At 43.8% G+C, this 19,886-nt stretch overlaps 2 protein-coding genes across 3 annotated transcripts; one reads left to right on the top strand and one right to left on the bottom strand.

Moving 5' to 3' along the window:
* Nucleotides 1–306: 306 nt before the first annotated feature.
* Nucleotides 307–15,494, bottom strand: haus6 (HAUS augmin-like complex, subunit 6). 2 transcript variants are annotated; one of them, XM_079490716.1, is made up of 16 exons: nucleotides 15,053–15,494; nucleotides 14,111–14,206; nucleotides 13,571–13,649; nucleotides 13,187–13,319; nucleotides 12,897–13,041; nucleotides 12,320–12,379; nucleotides 12,189–12,243; nucleotides 10,985–11,158; nucleotides 10,337–10,536; nucleotides 9,134–9,248; nucleotides 7,920–8,022; nucleotides 7,347–7,407; nucleotides 5,812–5,956; nucleotides 5,079–5,177; nucleotides 3,807–3,942; nucleotides 307–2,239 (listed from the first exon to the last, which is right to left on the bottom strand). In XM_079490716.1, exons 1-16 carry the CDS (start codon nucleotides 15,199–15,201, stop codon nucleotides 1,377–1,379), a joined length of 2,613 nt encoding a protein of 870 aa, XP_079346842.1. In that variant the 5' UTR covers nucleotides 15,202–15,494; the 3' UTR covers nucleotides 307–1,376. The 2 variants fall into 2 exon arrangements, with proteins under 2 accessions (XP_079346842.1, XP_079346843.1); XM_079490717.1 differs by having other exon boundaries at nucleotides 3,807–3,935; nucleotides 5,075–5,177.
* A 457-nt stretch (nucleotides 15,495–15,951) lies between these two features.
* LOC306914409 (carnitine O-acetyltransferase-like) lies at nucleotides 15,952–19,589 on the top strand. Its single transcript, XM_079491409.1, has 2 exons — nucleotides 15,952–18,518; nucleotides 18,739–19,589. Exon 1 carries the CDS (start codon nucleotides 16,063–16,065, stop codon nucleotides 17,968–17,970), a length of 1,908 nt encoding a protein of 635 aa, XP_079347535.1. The 5' UTR covers nucleotides 15,952–16,062; the 3' UTR covers nucleotides 17,971–18,518; nucleotides 18,739–19,589.
* The last annotated feature ends 297 nt before the right edge of the window (nucleotides 19,590–19,886 follow it).

Consider the following 19,886-nt stretch of genomic DNA (forward strand, 5'->3'; position numbering starts at 1 on the left):
ACTCTATATCCACTCCCGGGATTTTCATAGACTGGTTAACCACTCGCCCTTAAAATCGCACTTCTTCGCAGAGTACAGCATTGACAGAACCCCTGAACCCGTTCTGCCCTAATTTGAAAGACGAGAGTGTGACGTCTTGGCATGATGTCACGCCTCTCTATATTATGAACATCATTTTAATAAGACAAGTGACTATTGCTTTTACGGCTTGCCCCTGCGCTATCGCTGCTTGCAGCTATATTTTTATTGTTTTTCGTGGAGACGCTTTAGAAGGGATTAGAAGACAGTAGCATTAGGCTTATGTTTGACAACTTTTATTGAAAATTAGAAACAGCTTGAACAAATCTACTTTTTACAGATGTACATTAGTTATGCACAGTACAGTAACCTAGAGTAAACAAATTAGGCAAGAACATTGACATGTCCAAAATGAGGACACCAGGTTGACTGTAGTTAAATAAAATGTATCCCGTTTTCTCAACTAAAAATGACATACAAGCACATCTACAGTAGTTTATAATAGTTAATACATCGGTTAGTTTAGTTATATACAATAATTATTTTGCATGTATATTAAAACAAACAATTAGGCACAATACAATTATGTATAAGCATTTCCATTCTCAAGTCGAACCTGATCGACTCCTCTGTCTTAAGATCACCTCCTTCTGCGGTGGACTAATGGTGCGTTACTACAAGCATTGTCAGCTACCCGTCAATGACATGCCTGCGCCGCCAAGGTGTGGGAGCAATGAGCGAGTTAAAAATAAAGGCTAAAAAAAAACAGTTGGCTGGCTGTGATGGAAATAATAATTTTTTTTACCCCTCATTACAAGCAAACTGGCTCGTCTTCATTCACTTTTAATTCCAAATATAACCAAATTTCTCTTTGTGCCCCGTTTATCACTGAGTTGGAGCGTTGTTGGCACAGCCATCGCTTATTTCTCTAAACGACATGGGTAAGTTGACCGCTCTCTCGCTCTTTCAAACCTTTCTCTGGACCTGCGGCTCATATTACAAACTCTTTCCTGGTACGCGTATCACTAGCCTATCATTCATGACTATCACCAGGTCCGCCACAGCCGTTAGTGCCTTAAAGAGACAGATCCAACTTACAGAATTTAAATTATTTTAAGCTGCAGGGACGTGGTGGGCCCATAATTCAGCCCGGAGTTGCGGAGGCCCTCTAGACGCGCGGCCAAAGGCTGCGCGCCTATTTTATTAATAAAAATAAAAAAACGGCTGCCCAGACCGGCCTGGACTGGACCGGCCGTTCGGGAGTTGTCCCGAATTTCCCAATGGCCAGCACGTCTCTGAGCAAGTGACAAGCTTGCACCCCTGATCAAAAAAGGTTGAATTGGAAATTGTAGCAGCCACTATATGTCGTCTATGGGAGAGAACGTGACCAGTTTAGGGAGGCTGTACTCTCTCTTGCTCGACGGTGAGCCACTCTCTATGGGAGAGAACGTGACCAGGTTAGGGAGGCTGAATTCTTGCTTGCTCAACGGCGAGCAACTCTCCAGCGAGTCGAGATCCAGTGAAAAGACTTGACCCGTGGCCGCTGGACTCTCCATGATGTGCGAGAGGTGATGTGACAAGTGACGAGACAGAAGGCAGTCTGGCGTCGCCGTCTGCTTCCCGCCGTCCATAAAGGACAGGTCGCTGCACGCCTGCTGGATCCGGTCCATGTGCCGACGCGCGGCCAGCGGCGTACGCCTGGCTTCCATCGTCAGGGAGGGAATGTCAGGGAGGAGGAGCTCGTCCTCCGTGTCGTCGGAAGCGTCCGAAGCGTCATCGCCGCCCAGGCTCAGCATGCTGTCACTGTCCATCACGTCAGGAAGAGTCTCGTGCTGGAGGCTGAAGTGTGAAGCGTCATCGCCGCCCAGGCTCAGCATGCTGTCACTACCCATCACGTCAGGAAGAGTCTCGTGCTGGAGGCTGTGTGAAGCCTCCTCGACGCCGGTCCCGATTGGACGGCAGAGGAGAGCCTCCATGTTGGACAAGTCCCCGGACGGCGTGAACGTGTGAGAGGCCGCCCCCTGCTGATGCAACGTGGTTGCTGAGGCGGGATCACAGTAAACGCCTTGTGAAGAAGGCGTCTCGGGTTTCCCAAAGGCTTCATCCGTCTCAGCAAGGGGAGAGAAACATATTCCTCTCAAAGAAGAGTCCCCTTCCAAAGTTGACGACTCTAGACTTTTTGCTTTAACTGCCTTTCGCCATGAGGTCTTCACGTCCAAAACTGAGAAAAGAAACAAAAGAAAGGTTATTTACCCCACTAACAAGCAGGAAGATTTGGCTTTCATGGTCTTAGAAAAAAAGGAATATCCGCACTCGAGTATAGTTGAGTTTCTTTATTAATGAGACGAGTACACAGCAGCAGTCTACCTAGAGAAACAAACGTGTTTCCTCAGCGTTTCAAAAAACGTAGTATATAGGCCATCAATTAACATAGGTTACGTTTTTCGGCGGGGATTGTGTTAATATGTGAAACTTATTATATTGTATGAACTGAGTGAATTGATTTCACAAATGAGACCCAGCTGTGATCCGTCGCTTGGCTAGCCTATATGTGTCTTCTCTGTGAGACATACTCTAGTTGGAAGCGCTGAGGAAGGCCTGCGTGCCGAAACGCGTTTGTTTCTCTAGGTAGACTGCTGCTGTGTACTCGTCTCATTAATAAAGAAACCCATAAGAAACCTATACTCAAGAGTGCGGATATTCCCTTTTTTCCATTGATCTTCAAGAATCTGCACCAATCAGCCACGGAGAATACTAAAACTCCCCCTGAGTAGAGTGCGCCTCCACCTATAACGGTGTTGTTGTTCAAGTACCCTACCCACTAGAAATCTGTAATTTACTCAACTAGTTGCACTGCCCGTTTAGGCACCCATGCAAGTTTAGGCCGGGTCTGGAGAACCGATCATCCGATTGACTTAACACAGCAATACACCAAGCAAGTGTGAAGTGAATTGGATGAGTGGTTTGGCAAGACAATGCCTGCCCGCTCGGAGCAGGCCAGGCTGGTTCTGGAGAACCTCAACCTCTCAGCCGATCCAACTTCACATTCCTTGAGTCCTCAGCGGTACAGTAGTACAACCGCCACGTGTGAAGTCGATTAAATGGCTGGTTCAAGATGAGGACAGACAGGCATCCAGATTCCTGGAATTTATTTCTAGATCACATAGGAATATCTAGATATCTATATATATATCTATCTTAAAATGAGAATACTGTATGCAAGCATTCTCCCATCTACACTACACTCTCCAAACATGGCAACATGCCCCGTCATAAAAGAAAAATAAGAAAATGTAACTGTTGCATAGCGGCCTTGTGCCATTTTAACCCAATAAAGGCCAGGGACGCGGAATTAAGTTAATTCCCCCGCCCCCCTTTCTTTAATCTCATTTAATCCGTTTTTTTAATGTATTTTCTACTCACATGACAGCCTCCACACGGACCTGACGCGCACGCTTAACAGTCCATATTCTCTTCAAAATGAGACAAACTGCCATCTTTGAGACCTTATAAAAGTGAAAGCAATCCGCGGCAATGCATCGCCTAGAATGCAAATCTGGCTCAAATATGGCCGGCTATCACATCCGGGGCGGGCGGAAGTGACGCGGTTTGTATAAGCTCCTTATACGGATTTCTTTGGCACTGGCGCCACGTTGTGGATTATAGTGGTGGCACACAGTGTTAACAGACCGCCAACATAACCAATTGGTGAATAAATTAAGAAAAGCTTGTATATTCGTGATTTGAAACACTTCCACTACATCAGGACTTCTATAACAATTACTAACTCAAGCTCTCAGGGGTCCGTGGCAACTGTTTCCTGGTGGAGAAGGGGTCTCCACCCATAGTGATGAGAAGATCTTCAAGATCCAAGCCTTTGTTCCTTCCATCTTTATGGCCGCTTGTAGTTACAGCATCTGCAAACTGCAAACACGGGCACACACAATGCATTTAAAGCAAACTTGGATCATCTCAGATTTAGTTTAACCAATTTTGGGCGGGAACCCCTTTTGGTGTTAGCATTATGTTATGCTTTAGCTATTGAAAAATAGCAGATCTACAAGCTACGAGCTTGTAGGTCTGCTATTTTTGAAAAATCGAAGAACGACTGACATAGAAACATCGCTTTTTCAGAGAACTGTCAGGATGTAGAAGACATTTTTAGAATCTGATCTCAGGTCAAAATGGGTTAATAGGGTTCAGGTTTCATAATTATGCAGGGCTGTCGCAGTGAAGGATTCCCCTGTGGAGATTTCGGGTGACACACAGACACAACAGCGTTTTTGTTTTGCAAAACATATAGCTAGGGATGCATTGATATTGTAATGTTACAGAATGTTTTTATGAAAGACTGACTGACTTTATGTGCCAAGTTGAAATGATCCAACAGCGGCAAAAAAATATAGTACTTGAAGATTATAAATATGTTTAACAATAATGTTTTAAGCCAAAATCCTATTATGTGCCGTTTTGTCTCAAATAAAAGCATTCAATACATTACACCAGTATCCACGTTTAAATCTCTCCTGAAAACCCACCTTTATGTTAAAGCCTTTTCTTAATCGACATTTCTGTATTATGTATGTTTTGTAACTTTATGCCTGCTAGTGCATGGATTGTTCTTTTGTTGTTTTCTCTTGATGTAAAGCACTTTGTGACGTCACTTTGTGACGTCTAGAAATGTGATATATAAATAATTTCATTATCATCACACACACACACACACACACACACACACACCTGCTTGAAGAAGGGCCTAGCCTCACAGGAAGACATTTATAAAAACGTGAATGCAGGGGATGACAGGGCTGGTTGCCATCCCCCGTTTGGCTTGTCAATACCACAGTACTGCAATAGCTCTGTTACGTTATGAATTTGTCTTCTTTAAGACAGGTTGTCGATTCCATGCCTAGATAGATATCACTAAACTGATTTGATAACAAATATTTATCAATTAAAATACATGTCTGTGAATCTCTTAATTCACAGACAGTATTTAATCCCCAGGGGCTGAATGCTCCATGTAACGATTCCCTGCCAGCAGAGAGCAGTCCACATACCTGATCTGCGAGGTTGTCACATTCTCTGTCCAATATGTGAACTTTTTTCTCCATGGCAGACAACTTTGGACGAGGCAGCGCCGTCTTCCTCATGCTGACCTAGAGTAGAGTAGAAGTAGAGTTAAATATCGATTATAAAGAGCAGCTTCACTGCATAACAGGCCTACCATTGCGTGGCACCTCTATGCACGGAATGTCTATGTTCACAGGCTTCTGTGTGCGGCCTAGAGAGCATCGGAGCATGGGCGGCACTACAAGTCTTACACTAAATGCGTTCGGGAAACCCAGCCATTGGCATTTCATGTTTGTGTATATGCACCACACACCAGCGGAAGGCAGTGGTTGGCAAGTTGGTTTAACGAACAAACACTTTAACTGTTCTTTTTTTTTTTTTAAATAGCAAGACTGGGTCAAATAATGATTTGATGGCAACGCACTAGTAGCGTTACAGATTGGCAACGTTTGTCATCATGTTAATGCCGCTGCCCAGATACATCAACACGCTAGATGTTTCTAACCAACATCAGCAATCTCCATATCTCCATAGGTCGGTCACGTTAGTGGGTACTACACTGGGTATAACAAGTACTCTGACCAAAAGTACATGGCTTAGCATAAACGGGTGGGGAATGCATTCCCAAATTGAATCGTTCTCGACTTGCGTGGTTCCCCGGGCCGGTTAGGCCGGTGCCCGCCAGCCAGTCTAGTTGGTCAAATGATGCACAATACTAGCCTTTTCTTGTTGTGGTAGTGGTGTCGTCTTCACCGGCAGAGATGGTGCCGTTTCAAGGAAATCGCAGAGGGATGTATTCCCCTGGAGTAGCATGTCGGTCGTCGCAACAGGAGTTTCAGCCCTCTCCACGGGTGGCGAGAGGATACTGTTCACACAAACGGGAGAAATGGTGACTGTTCATTTTATTCCACCGTCAACCTGGTGCTCCTATTTTGGCGATGTCGGACAAAAGCCTTTAGTTTAGTTAAGGAAAACATTTCCATTGCAGCATGTTGGTCTTCTGAAGATCCACTAAGACTATACATGCTCCTTTTACAAAACAAACATAAAACAATTAATTTACTTGCAACTTAAAAAAAAAAGAAGGAAAAAAAGCACACACAACAAATAATTCATTCAAATAAAACTTTTGCACGAAAATGCAACTGTCAGCTCCGTATCTGTCCGTGGCGATTTCTCTCAACTCGCCATGGTCATCAGAGAGCATGGATTCTATAGGGAGGACTAGTGCCGGACAGAACACTACTCAAAGATCTGCCCGGGAATCTGTCTCCCAAAGCAAGACAATCAAACCCAATGTTATTACAGTCACACTTAAAGATGGAGTGCCGTGATTTTTGTACTTTTTCTGTTTTGCATGTTTATGGAGTTAACATTACTCTAATAGACCCCCAGGTGTGGTTATAATATTCAAATATGTCTTACCTGTGTATTTTTTGTTTCTTCCTGAAAGCTGAAAGGCTTTGAGTCAAAAGGCCCAATCGAAATAACACCATTTTAGTGACCTAACCCCTCCCACATTATCATACAACAACAGCTGTGGGCGAGGCTTAAGTTCAGGTGGGTGGTGCTAAGGTGAAAACCAGGCATACTTAATAAACTGGTGGGTGTGGCCACATAAAACATAATTTTAACACTTTCTGTACACTTTATTGAAATAAATCTTCCTCCTAGTATAATCATAGTACCTGATGATCATGTTTTAGGGGGGGGGGGGAACACGGCACTCCATCTTTAACTTACCAAGTCAAAGGCTTGACATCTTGCATTTACTAACAAACTGACGAATAGGATCAGAGTGGCAGTGCCCCGATAATGATCACAAGAGTACCAGTACAACTTTACACGTAAGTAAGTAGCCTTGCCGAGCCATGAGGCTCATAGGGCAGGAGCCTATCTCCTGTTTCTGTAGCGTGAGGCAGCTTGATGTACAAGTACACCCCCTGGACATGACGCTAGTATGTCGCAGGGACTTACCCCCAATCCAACCCTTGATGCTGAGTGTCAAGCAGGGAGGCACTGGGTCCCATTTTTTTGAGTCTTTGGTATGACCCGGCCGGGGATTGAACCCCGACCTCCCAGTCTCAGGGCGGACACTCTAACCACAAGGCCACTGAGCTGGTACAACTTTACACGTAGGAACAATTAAAACACCTTTAACCTGGCGTCCCCATTATGTGAATTTCGGTTGAATGTTCTTCACAAATTCACAAAGAGTCGTTAAAATCATTATCCAAAAATGATACAGCCCTTACCTTTCAAGGTCAGAATCCACAGTGGTACTTCTCTGGGATTTGGTCTCTGCATCTGAAAATTCTAAAGGAATATGGTTTACTGTACACCGGTGTTTACCTTGTCTCGTCTGGTTTTGTTTTTCCTATGTACATTTGGTGAAAATCTGTTACAGCATATTACTAGTTTTGACTCTTCACAGCAGACGTCGGGAGAGATACAGTACATACACCAACATTAATTGTGGGTCCGTTTCATTTACACCAAAAGCTCCACCAACTGTGTTGCGTTGCGTTCGGACGGCGTCAAAAAAATGAACCGGGGCGAATGCGACGCAACGTCGGCAGTGGAGCACCCTTCTTTGATTAAAAAGGGTACATATCCCTGCGTACATATCCCTCCGACACCCAATGACTGCAGTGGAGCTTTGGTGTTGTTACGCATTTAGGGGTGCCAGCATTATGTTATCTGCACAGGATAAGCACACAAATGCACACGCCTATAATTAATGGCATTAGTTTAAGCTACTTGTCAAATGGCTGCTGTGAAAAGGGTCTATTAAAAGCAAAGTATACACATTTCTATTTTCTACTCACCAAGAAGCATAGCAGGGTATTGGGAGAAGATGTTGGCCCTGTAAGAGGCATCGTTTTCCACATCAAAAGACAATGGAGCCATGGGTGAGAGGAACGCAAGAGCCTGTCGGAGGTATTTTAATTAATAATGCAGATCTGACTTAATGAGATGAACTTAGAACTACACAAAGTCATTCTCGCACAGGTGTCCACCAGGTCAGGTGACGGCCAGGGGGCAAAACATCGTAGGTCTGGCAGAGACATTAATGTGACAAATCTATCTGTCTTTTTATTGTGAGAAAATAAAAATCATCATCAACCCTATATCGCAGTGGTTCTTAACCCATTTAGACCCGAGGACGATTCTACAAATGCCTTCTAAATCCTGAAAAGCCCATGTTTCTATGCTAGTCGTTCTCAAACAGTTTCATGTCAAGGACCCCCAAAAATATCTGTAATTGGCCGCCGACCCCCATCTGAAAATATGTTGTTCCAGGGGCCTCCCCCAGAAGCCAAGATTTGAGTTAAAAAGGTTCGCTCTGAAAGAATATATGTTCCAAATTTGCGCCACATTTTCACGATTTTTCAAAAATAGCAGACCTACAAGTTCGTAGCGCGGCACTCGGTGCCACGCTATGAGCTTGTAGATCTGCTATTTTTCAATAGCTAAAGAATAACATAATGCTTAAAACACCAAAAGGGGTTCCCTCCCAGAATGGGTTAAATGGCGCCTTGGGATGGTTTCTTGAGGGGGTTCCAAATTAACCCTTACATGTCTGTAACTCGAGTTATAGAGGTCCTTGAAATTAAAAAAGTTTGTATTTTTAACCATGTAATAACCTATGCAGTGTTGATTTCGTCGACTAAATACCATGACGAAAAATGATCGTCGACTACCTTTCCACTAAAGTGGAAACTGAGCTGTGATGACTAAAAGTAAAACTAAATATATTGACAATTTCATCAACAAATAAAAACTAGACTGAAATGTTTGCAAGGGACTAGTGGACAAGAGATCCAGTATATGTAAAAGACACAAGCCATTTTACACTTGGTTGCATGCTGAGAATAGCACATCTACAAGGCCACAATACATTTTAAAATCATATGATATTGAGTGTTTAGTCGACTAAAACTAGATGAAAACTATTCAAAAGACTATGACTAAAACTAAAATGAAAACATTGCTGTCAAAATCAACACTGAATATGCATGAGCACAAAAAGGCCACTCACGGGTTCCTCATTCAGAAAGGATGTCTGTGGACAGGTTCCCCACTTTCTGTCCCATTTCAAGTCCAGCTTCTGAATATCATTCCTCATCTTAGGCACCTCTTCATTGATCTTATGCCTGGAAATAAAGCATGGCAGAATTTAAGACAACTTATTTTAAGGCAGAGGTAAAACATCTCTGTGACAGCGACCAAACCAAAGTATTTTATAAAATCCAAACCCTCAGAAACAGATAATATTTAAAGGAAGCATCAATCGGAAAGATCTGCAGTGCCTTCAAACAGCTTTGCCTGCAAACAAATCCATGGCCAAAATGCTAAAATGGTGGAATTGCAGGACTAATTTCAGGATTCCCTCATGACTTTACCACAATCCTTCCGAGAGTCAGCATGGAGGTACAGTACTAAGGTATAAAGTTTAAAGTCTGTGCACCGTGACCTTAATGCCTTGAATGTCTCTCTGCTTCCCTTCCAATATTTCTTATTCAATGTATTTCTGATCGATGAACACGTGGCTCGCACAAATCGACCATTGTTGCTTTTTTTGTGTGGCAATTTGTTTCCCTTTCCTTGTGCTTAATCTGTCCACTGCTGACCCCTGCTGGTTGGTGTGCAGACTGGTTGGTTCTAGGGATGGTAATGAAAAACTAATACACATGGAATCTCTTGCTTTTTTGAGTGGTGTAACCACTCCCTTACGGAGATGTGTGTGTGGGTGGCTGGCTGGGTGGGTGCGTCTGAGCACGAAAACAGCATGGTTGTTTTTCACCACCTGTGCGCAACCTAACACACACAGACAAACGCACATATTAACTGTATATATGGTGATTTTGGGTGTGCCAGTACAGTGACAGTACAGTACAATACAGGGTACAGTAGAGGGACCCCCACACGGTAACTCTGTCATTTCTCAACCGTTTCGGACGTGGGGGACCCCCACACGGAGTTGCACCACTCACTTCACACGGGTGCAGGGCTTAAAGCTAAAACAAATCCCAAAACTGAAAAAGATTTTTTGCAAATCTGCACTGATCTCATTAAATGACCCCTATTAAATACTCAGGACTGAAATCCGTCCGCAGGACTGAGAACTTAAAGCCCTGCGGGTGTGATTTTCTTTTTAAGTGACCAATATAACTTACTGGTTAAATTAAAGTTACATTTTGAGTCAGTATTTTGTGAAATACATGGTCTTAAGTCTACCTACCTCATGAGCAGCAGATCATCCAACACACTAGCCATCTGCAGCCTTTTATCCTCCAGGCGTTGCAGATTTGTATTTATCGGAGGGAGGGAGGTGCCAGTTCGGTTCCATTCCTCTCTCAGCAGCTGCAGAGCGTGGTTCATCAACTCGAGCACACACAGGAGGTTAAGCTGCCCTCCTTCGTACACATTCCCTGTACTCAACTGGAAAAGAAACATGACAAGGCTTGAGAAAAAAAAAAAAACAATGTCCACATAATCGATGCCACAACCAAAATAATGAACTAACCCTGTTATTGACCCGTCCCCCCCTTTGCAAACGTTACCTGTGCTTTCCTACAAAATCCTAAGGACTGTAGTGTGTACTGCTCACTCCTTTAACCACTTTCAACTAGCCCAGAGTTATAGGTGCAAGTCAATAAATAATTGAAAATAGCCCATCTACAAGCTTGTGATGATCGCAACGCAAAATGAGACTGTAGTGTTTGCAGCACCACACTATTGTATGGCGAGGTATAAATCAGGATTAAGTGGTGACGGAAAAATAAAACGGATATCAACTGCAACAAACTCAACGTGCTTGCAAACATGAATTGAAATGAAATTAATGAAAACATGAATGAGTCATCATCGCACTACTCCACGTTCTCACATGTTGCGGGAGCTGTTCGATCCTGTCCAACAAAACCCGGGAGAGTTTGAGGGTGAAGTCTCTTCCATCCAAGCAGTATTGGTCAACATCTCCTCTTGTAACACAATCTGTCACCCGCCATTCTTCTTTGATTGCTGCCAACAGTCCATCGAATGCCAACCACAGGGCACGCACCTGAATACAAGCAGACGGTGAGTAAAGAGGTCTCTCTTCACTTTATATTTTGAACATTGAACCAGTGCGCCATTACTAAAACAAAGCCTCAACAAAACCTGGCAGTTGAATGTACTGTATTTTCAAAACCGATAGTTAAACTGATATGTATTAAAAGACCATTTTAGTCAGTGAAAATCAAGCTTAAAATTACATTATCTTTAACAATGCAAGGTGTCTTTTCCCCTTTTTTGTACTGTACTGTACTGTATTATCTTTTCTGTAAAGGTTTGTTAGTGTAATGTATTGTATTTATTCTTTTCTTGTCTAGTTTTGTTTCATTTGTTGTCTCAATGATTTTATGTACATTCTCAGTCATTCCTTTGTGCCTAAACTGAAAAAGCAATAGAACTTTGAATCATAAAAAAAAAATCACACCCGTGTGAACTGAGTGGTGTAAGGTTTTATATAGCATGATCAGCTGTGGTCTGACGTAATGTCTGACGTAATGAAATCACACCCGGGTGAACTGAGTGACCACTTTCCTAGATCTAGGAAACATCCTAGATCCGGGTGTGATTTCACACCCGGATGTGATTTCACAACTGGCTTTTTTTGTGCAGAAAAAATGAGCATGGTTGCTACGGTCATCCAGTTCACCCGGGTGTGATTTAATTACGTCAGAAATTATTTTGAACATAGCAACCATGCTCATTTTTTTCTGCACACAAAAGCCAGTTGTAGGAGTGGTTTACACCACTCAAAAACAATGCGGGGTGTTAAGAGATGATTAAATTGTGTGTATTTTGTAAGAAATGCTCTGATGACGACTCTTAGCCCAAAAGCCACCCTCAATGTCATTGACAATAAATGGACAATTTTGAGTGTTTGTGTAAACACAAACATTGCGTAACACAATTGATGACGAAGGTGAGGACGCAAATTCTGATTGGGCGGAATGAGATGTATGACGATGTACGATGATAAGAGCGCCCCTCACTTCACACAGGTGTGATTTTTGATATCTTGAAAAGGTTCATTCTAAAGCTACCTTTTGAGTTTTTTCCAAAGACAGTCCATCCGGCGCAGCATCAACATTGTGACGTCTGAACAAATAGAAGAGACACGAATTAGCCAAAATGTTCTAGTTCTAAAAGGATTTGGGGCTGGGAGGTTACTTACTTATGGTGTTCATATTTGGCAAGCTCAGCTCTGTTGTCTCTACTCGATTTCACAATGATCCTGCAAGAAAGACACACATTAAAATAATGTCTTAGATAACAGATGAACAAGAAAAATGTTGATGTCCAAGAAGGTACAGGAACACAAGTGTGTTTTCATGCACATGGGTATTTAACTTAGTGACTGCATTTGCATGCATGCATGCCTCTGCTGGCTCAGTTGCGGCAACCAATAATTATAGACGATCTCTCATTGGTTTGGCAATTGGTATTCAGGCCAATAAACAAATCAAAGAGCCAGGTAAGTGACAATAATCTGACATGACATAACCCCTGACCCCAGTCTACTGTAATTTGATACAGTAGATATTAGCGCATGTAGAATGTGTGCTCTGCATTTCCTAACTATTAACTAATGCAATCCTGCAACTCCTTGCAAACCAATATCCCCAAATGGCTGTAAATTGTCAGTCCAGACTGCTGCAACGGTCTCCAAGCGGTTTGGTTGCATTGGTGTAGATTGGCCTTTAATTAGTGATTAATGATGCCTAAATCTGTGCATCAAGATGCACACGTACTGGGCTCGTCTCTGGTACTCATGTAGTAGATGGTCCTGCTCAACGCAGTGTTTCAAGAACCTGGCCCTGGTTAGCTTGCATCTGTTTCTGGACATGTGCAGTGAGGAGGCAGTCATTGCTGCAGTCTCAGGAACCCAGCTTCCATCTAACAATGACACATACAAAGTTCAGAAAGACATCCATTCACCTTGTAAAAATAGTGCTTTTTTTTTTACTGCTGATTTCCCTAGATGCTTCCCATTTAGGGTAATCATTTAAGAAGCATGTTTATTGAAAATAATAAAATATACCTGTGGTAAATTTCTTAATTTCCTGCAGCAAAACATAGTTGGCCAAGTGAAGCATCAAGTTGACAAACTTCGGGCCTCCTGGTGATAGAAAAAGTGATGCCACCACTTTGGGTCCCCCACTGCCATTTTCATCCTGAATACAGATTGATTGAATACCTTATTAGACAAAAATGCTAACAGGACAGGGTTCATTCATACATTTGGGCTAAAAGCTATATAAGTACCGCTTGGAGCGAGTGTTCTGTAAAACAAATGGGGGGCAAGCCTTCCGGTTACCTGTGTGAATAATCTGTTTGTTGTATGACCAATAAATAGGCAGGGCTGGAGGCTGGAGCCCAATGAATGGGTGGATGACGACGTACGTAACATTTAAAAACCTCTTACCATTATCTCCCGCAGCCATGCACAGGTGATTTTCCGAAATGTTGCATCTGCTTGGTGATCCAACACAGGCCAGCAATGTCTAAAACAAAAGCAGGCATTTCCTTTTAAACTTAGGCCCATGTGTGGTGTGCCAGTACAGTACAGTACAGTAGGGGGTACAGTAGAGGGACCCCCACACGGTAACTGTCATTTCTCAACCGTTTCGGACGCGGGGCGGGGCGGCTCGCCGGAATCGGGCCGGCACCCTGGGTGCGTTCGTGTGGGTCTGGAACTCCCCCCCCCACCACACACACGGAGTTGCACCACTCACTTCACACAGGTGTGATCAAACAAACACTTTGCAGATAGAAAGAGGATAATTCAAGCTTGCCTTACAGCTGCAATGTTGGCGAGTTTAAGTCGTTAAATACAAGCAAATCGGACATTTCTATTTGGATCAATGGGCTGTCAATGGAGGGTATTGCAACTCTAGATTCAACTTCATCAAGGGTACTGTGGGTACACACTAGACACTCATCTCAACAAGAGTTGTCAACGTACCTGTAGGAATCATGAAAACGTGTGGGGTTGAGTTTCTCCAGCAAGAAGTGGCTGACTATGTAGAAAGCATCCTTGTTTGGTTTGTCAAACATATCTCTGAATAAAACATGAACGTATCATCACCAACAGACAGCTTATTCAAGACAAGTTATCGTTGTAGTATTATTATTAGTAGTCTTAGTAGTAGTTTGATTGATTGAAGTATTTATTAACAGTCAGTTTGCAGAATTACAGTACATTTCAAGCACAACTCAATACAAAAACTGTTAACTGTGGACACCATACATAAAGCATTACACTTGTTTACAATAGGGTCCACCATTTTCAATTCATCAGAACATTTAGAGACTTACAAATATACACTTCTATATAGCCAAAAACAGGAAATCATCATAAAGGAGGTAAAAAAGGGGAAGAAAAAAACCCCATATACAGTGAGGGGGGAAAGGGGGTGGGTGAGGGATTCAGATTTTACGGGGGCCAGTTTCGAATTGCACATTTTGGTGGCATAGGAGCAAAATGAATTTAGTCCCTTGTTTGTGCCAAATCTGGGTTGCACATGGTTTGTTGGTGTGGACTTCGTTGACACTAAGGAAGTATTTAGACAGGTACATGGGGGTATCTTGGTGGTGTATCGAATCTTGTGGACCTCACCAGACCCATTGCAAGATGCTGTACTCTGTCGTCAACCCTAAGCCATGTCAACGTGGGCAGGGGTGAGGTGGGTTCGGGGAGTTTGTTTGGGGAAGTCTGGAGCTATAGTAGTTTTTGATTGAAATATGTATTAACAGTTTTCAGAATTACAGTACATTTCAAGCACAACTCAATACAAAGACTGTTAACTGTGAGTGGACGACCCAATAAAGCATTACACTTGTTTACAAGAGGGTCCACCTTGTTCAATAATAGAATAGTAGGATAATAAACAATGAATAAACTCACATTCCGAGTTGGATATGTTTCACGTTGGTTCTTTTCAGATGTGATGCTGCTGCGCCTGGCTCAAAGCCCTGACTCAGAAGACACCACCACAGATGTGTGCCGTTCATCTTCTTAATCTTAACGCCCTTAACTCCCTTCGACAACGACATGTTTCACCTTTATGTCGTTTTATAGGATTATCAGTGAATTAATTAATTACGACCGCCGTCTGACCACTAACCACACCTCGACTAACGTTCAACAACATTGACTAATTGACCGTTAGTATAGATACGCGATCGCTCCTTGACTCATCTAAAACGAGAATCATTGGTAAATTATATATAAAGGATATTAGAATATACGTTGTGTAAGTTTTGAAACTCCATAGGAAATATTGCGACGCAGACGGACCAGACCAGACCGCCAAATTATTTTGCAAACACGGTGACCCGACCCGGAAGTTCTTCTTCTGCTTCTTCTCTGTTTTTTTTATATAACTGGTGGAGATCTTTATTAGGTCTTCCACAATACCATATTAAGATACACATTTTTAGTTTTCCATTTGAGCATGATGCTTTGTATTCGAATAGTTTATTATATATATTTATGCTTTATTATTCATTATATTTACGTTGCTAAAGTGATTCATTGTAGGCTACGCTACGGCACTTTGGTCAACTTCAATACAAAAGTGCTTTTTCCCCCCAATAGTATTAACCAAACAATATTGTTATACAATTGTATAACTGTTATACAATTGTGTTGTACAATTGTATAACCAAATATTGTATTAACAATAACCAGCCACAGCCACTAGAGGCGAAATCGAAATGGTACACAAATCCTACAATGGTCTCATAAGTGGGCGTGTGCCCCATACGTCACGCAGACGCACTACAGGAAGTAGGCTTAAACCGGAGTTGGCGTGTCTTGGCTGCTATTTCCGTCTTGGGGACATAACACAAACACAAGTCCGGGGTTCAGTTCCGCTCTGACTGTCTGAGGGGCGTCACGTAAAACTTGTCAGAATGCTGCTGGTTCTCGGCAGAAACATGGTGGTGGGCACGGCGAACCGTTGCAGCAGGCTGGTTCTTCGGCCCGTGCGGAGCACAGTGGCCGCCGCCGCCCCCGGACGCTACCTGACGCACCAGAACGGCCTTCCCTGCCTGCCCGTGCCGCCCTTGCAGCAGACCTGTGACCGCTATCTCGCCGCCCTGGAGCCCATTCTGGAAAGCGCGGAGCTGGAGTGCACAAAGGACCTGCTGACGAAGTTTCAGAGCCCCGGCGGAGTCGGTGAAAGGTTACAGAAGGGCCTGGAGAGCAGGGCGCGGAGGACCGACAACTGGCTGTCGGACTGGTGGCTGCAGGCGGCCTATCTGGACTTTCGGATGCCCGTGGTGGTGCACTCGAGTCCAGGGGTTGTCCTCCCGCGGATGCAGTTCAGTGACAGGCAGGGACAGATGAAGTTTGCGGCCAAACTTATCGCCGGGGTGTTGGATTTCAAGACCATGATTGACGCTGAGACTTTGCCAGTGGAATACCTTGGGGGAAGTCCGCTGTGTATGCACCAGTACTACCAGATACTGTCCTCCTGTCGCATCCCTGGCCTGAAGAGAGACTCAGTGGTCAACCATGCCAGGGACCCCAGGCCGCCCACACACATCACTGTGGTGCATAACTTCCAGTTTTTCGTGCTGGACGTGTACAACAGCGACCGCACGCCGCTGACAGTGGATCAGCTGTATGTCCAGCTAGAAAAGATCTGGAATTCATCACTGCAGACAAACAAGGAGCCGGTGGGCATCCTCACCTCCCAGCATCGCAACGACTGGGGCAAGGCTTACGTGAACCTCACCAGGGACGAGACCAACAAAGAGTCGGTGCTGGCCATCCAGAAGAGCATATTCACCGTGTGCCTGGACGCGCCCATGCCCCGCGTGTCAGACGAGATGTTCCGCAGCCGCGCCGCGCTCCAGATGCTGCACGGTGGAGGCAGCCACTGGAACAGTGGCAACCGCTGGTTCGACAAAACCCTGCAGTTCATCATCGGAGAAGACGGGACGTGCGGTCTGATGTATGAGCACGCCCCCGCTGAGGGCCCGCCCATCGTGGCCTTGATTGACCACATCGTGGAATACATACACACGTCAGGGATGGTGCGGTCACCCATGGCGCCCCTGCCCATGCCCAAGAAACTACGCTTCAATGTCACCCCTGAGATCAAGAGGGACATTGAGAATGCCAAGGAGCACATGAACACAATGGTTCATGACCTGGAGGTCAGAGTGGTGGTGTTTGACCAGTTTGGGAAAAACGTCCCAAAGGCCCAGAAGATGAGCCCTGATGCATTCATACAGATTGCATTGCAGTTGGCTTACTACAGGATGCACCAGCGGTGCTGTTCCACATACGAAAGTGCCTCGTTGCGAATGTTTAAACGGGGCCGCACGGACACGATCCGCTCGGCATCGATCGACTCTGCCAACTTTGTCAAGGCCTTCGATGACCCTGCCAAGCATAACACAGAGAAGGTGGCTTTATTGGAGCAAGCCGTGAAGGCGCATAGGGCATACACTGACAGGGCAATTCGTGGCCAAGCTATAGACAGACACCTCCTGGGCCTTAAGCTGCAAGCCATTGAGGACTTGGCCTCCATCCCTGAGATCTTCATGGACACGGCTTATTCTGCGGCGCAGCACTTCAATCTCTCCACAAGCCAGGTGCCAGCTAAGACGGACTGCGTGATGTGTTTTGGACCCGGGGTGCCTGATGGTTACGGTGTGTGCTACAATCCCATGGCCAAACACATCAACATCGCAGTGTCTGCTTTCAACAGCTGTGAAGAAACGAACGCAGCGCATATGGCCAAGGTCCTGGAGAATACACTGATGGACATGAGGAAGCTGCTCGAGGAAACGCCAAAAGCCAAATTGTAATGTCAGCCTAGGCTAAGCATTGTGCATGGCAGCCAAAGCCAAGCTGACATGGACTATGGACATGACGAGCCTTGGCAAAGCCCAACCTATGGGTGATTGTTTATCTTTCATAGATTTACTCAGGACTGTAGAACCACAATAGATATGAGCTCAGTATTTTCAGAACCCTAAAGTTCAAATGTTTTCATTACAAATGTTCTGGTTTTGATTCATGTTGATTTTTTTTAGTCGGTAAGGTGATAACCCACTGTAAATGAGTAAATACAATTTCTTGTGTTTGTAGTTTTATCACTCTCCAATGTCATTGTGCCTGAATTAAAGGTTGCATTATTTTGAATTCAATATAATGCAACATTTGAAATCATCTTGGCATTCCAGCCTGTTTACAACTTTACTTATCAAAGTGGCGGCCAGCAAAATGAGTAACAGTTTAAGTAACCATTTAATCCCTATTTTATACCTAATGAATAAGAATCACACCTGTGTGAAGTGAGGGGCGCTCTAACCATCATACATCATTATCAAGAATGGTGGGCCCAGGCGGTGGCGTAACCGTCTGGGCACCCGACTGGTAATCCAGTCGCAGTGTGCCGCGGGTTCGACTCCCGAGCCCGACACGGCCTTTACTGCATGTCTTCCCCCATCTCTCTCCCGTTTCCTGTCAGCCTACTGTCTGTCCCTTCAAAAACCAATAAAAGGCGTAAGCCGCAAAAAAAATATCTTAAAAAATAAAATTAAAAAAAGAATGGTGGTCCCTTATTGGCCAAGGGTTCCCACCGACATACATATGCCGATTTGCTCAGACACATGACGTACATTTTCCATCCATTGTCAATGGCATTGTGTTCAGACAGAATCCACACTGTAGCTGTTTATAGGAGGGGCTAGCGCCCCTCAAAAATAGTCGCACAAGCTGTTGCAATAATACATAAATAAATCACACCCGTGTGAAGTGAGGGGCGCTCTTGTACAAATCATATTTGGCGGACATTTGACCTAATTTCTCCTTCCATTGTCAATGGCAAATATTGATACATCGGGTGCATATTTAGACGTGGGGACAAAAGCTGTATATAGGAGGGGCCCCTCAAAAAAAGGATTCTGCCTATGACGCACCCAAAATAGGCATGCCAGATTGAAAGTGGTTATATTCACATAAAGGCTTTTTTCACTTGACTGGAGCAGAGTGCCTTGGACCTCTTTATTTTCATGTTTGAACCCTTGCCAACAATCACCTGTTTTCAGTTCACAACTGCAAGGAAGGACCACAGCAGCGCTTCTTTCCTCTATTCAATGGTTATATTCACTATTATAGTGAAGTTAGCCCAATGAGAGAAAGTGTAAGACATGATTGAGAACCACTGATTTAAATCCTGTGAGATTGGGTCTATTAATAGTGTCAAAGCCAGGACTGCAGTATCACTTCTAATGTTTGATATGAGATTTCTTCAAGCACTTTAGATCATAAAGTGCAGTCTGTTTTACATGTTGATGTTTCTAAGTACTTGTATCCTGTACACAAGACAATTTGAGTAACATTTGAGACTAACAGTTACCAAAAGATTTGAGTGAAAATGGGTTCTTTAAGATGTCAAATAAAGTTATTTTGGTAGAATGAAGAGTATCGTCATTTTGCATGAATTAAAATAGTTGTATTCAGCCATTAAGATTAACTGCTAGATATCAGACTTACGTGTGTGCATTTACCAGTGCACTTGGAATTGATCTTAATGTTTTGAAGATAGATCATTACAATTGCCTGAGAATTAATTTGAATTTAAACACTGACAGATGTTATAGAAATTTGCATTTCATGAGCAATACAATACCATTGTGACAGTCAGCATAAAATGACTCATCTGTAATTAATATATCTTGGGCATGCAGTATATTAACAGTGCCTCCAAACATTGTAT

Source organism: Electrona antarctica, assembly GCF_951216825.1.
Source record: "Electrona antarctica genome assembly, chromosome: 21".
Classification (NCBI taxonomy): domain Eukaryota; kingdom Metazoa; phylum Chordata; class Actinopteri; order Myctophiformes; family Myctophidae; genus Electrona; species Electrona antarctica.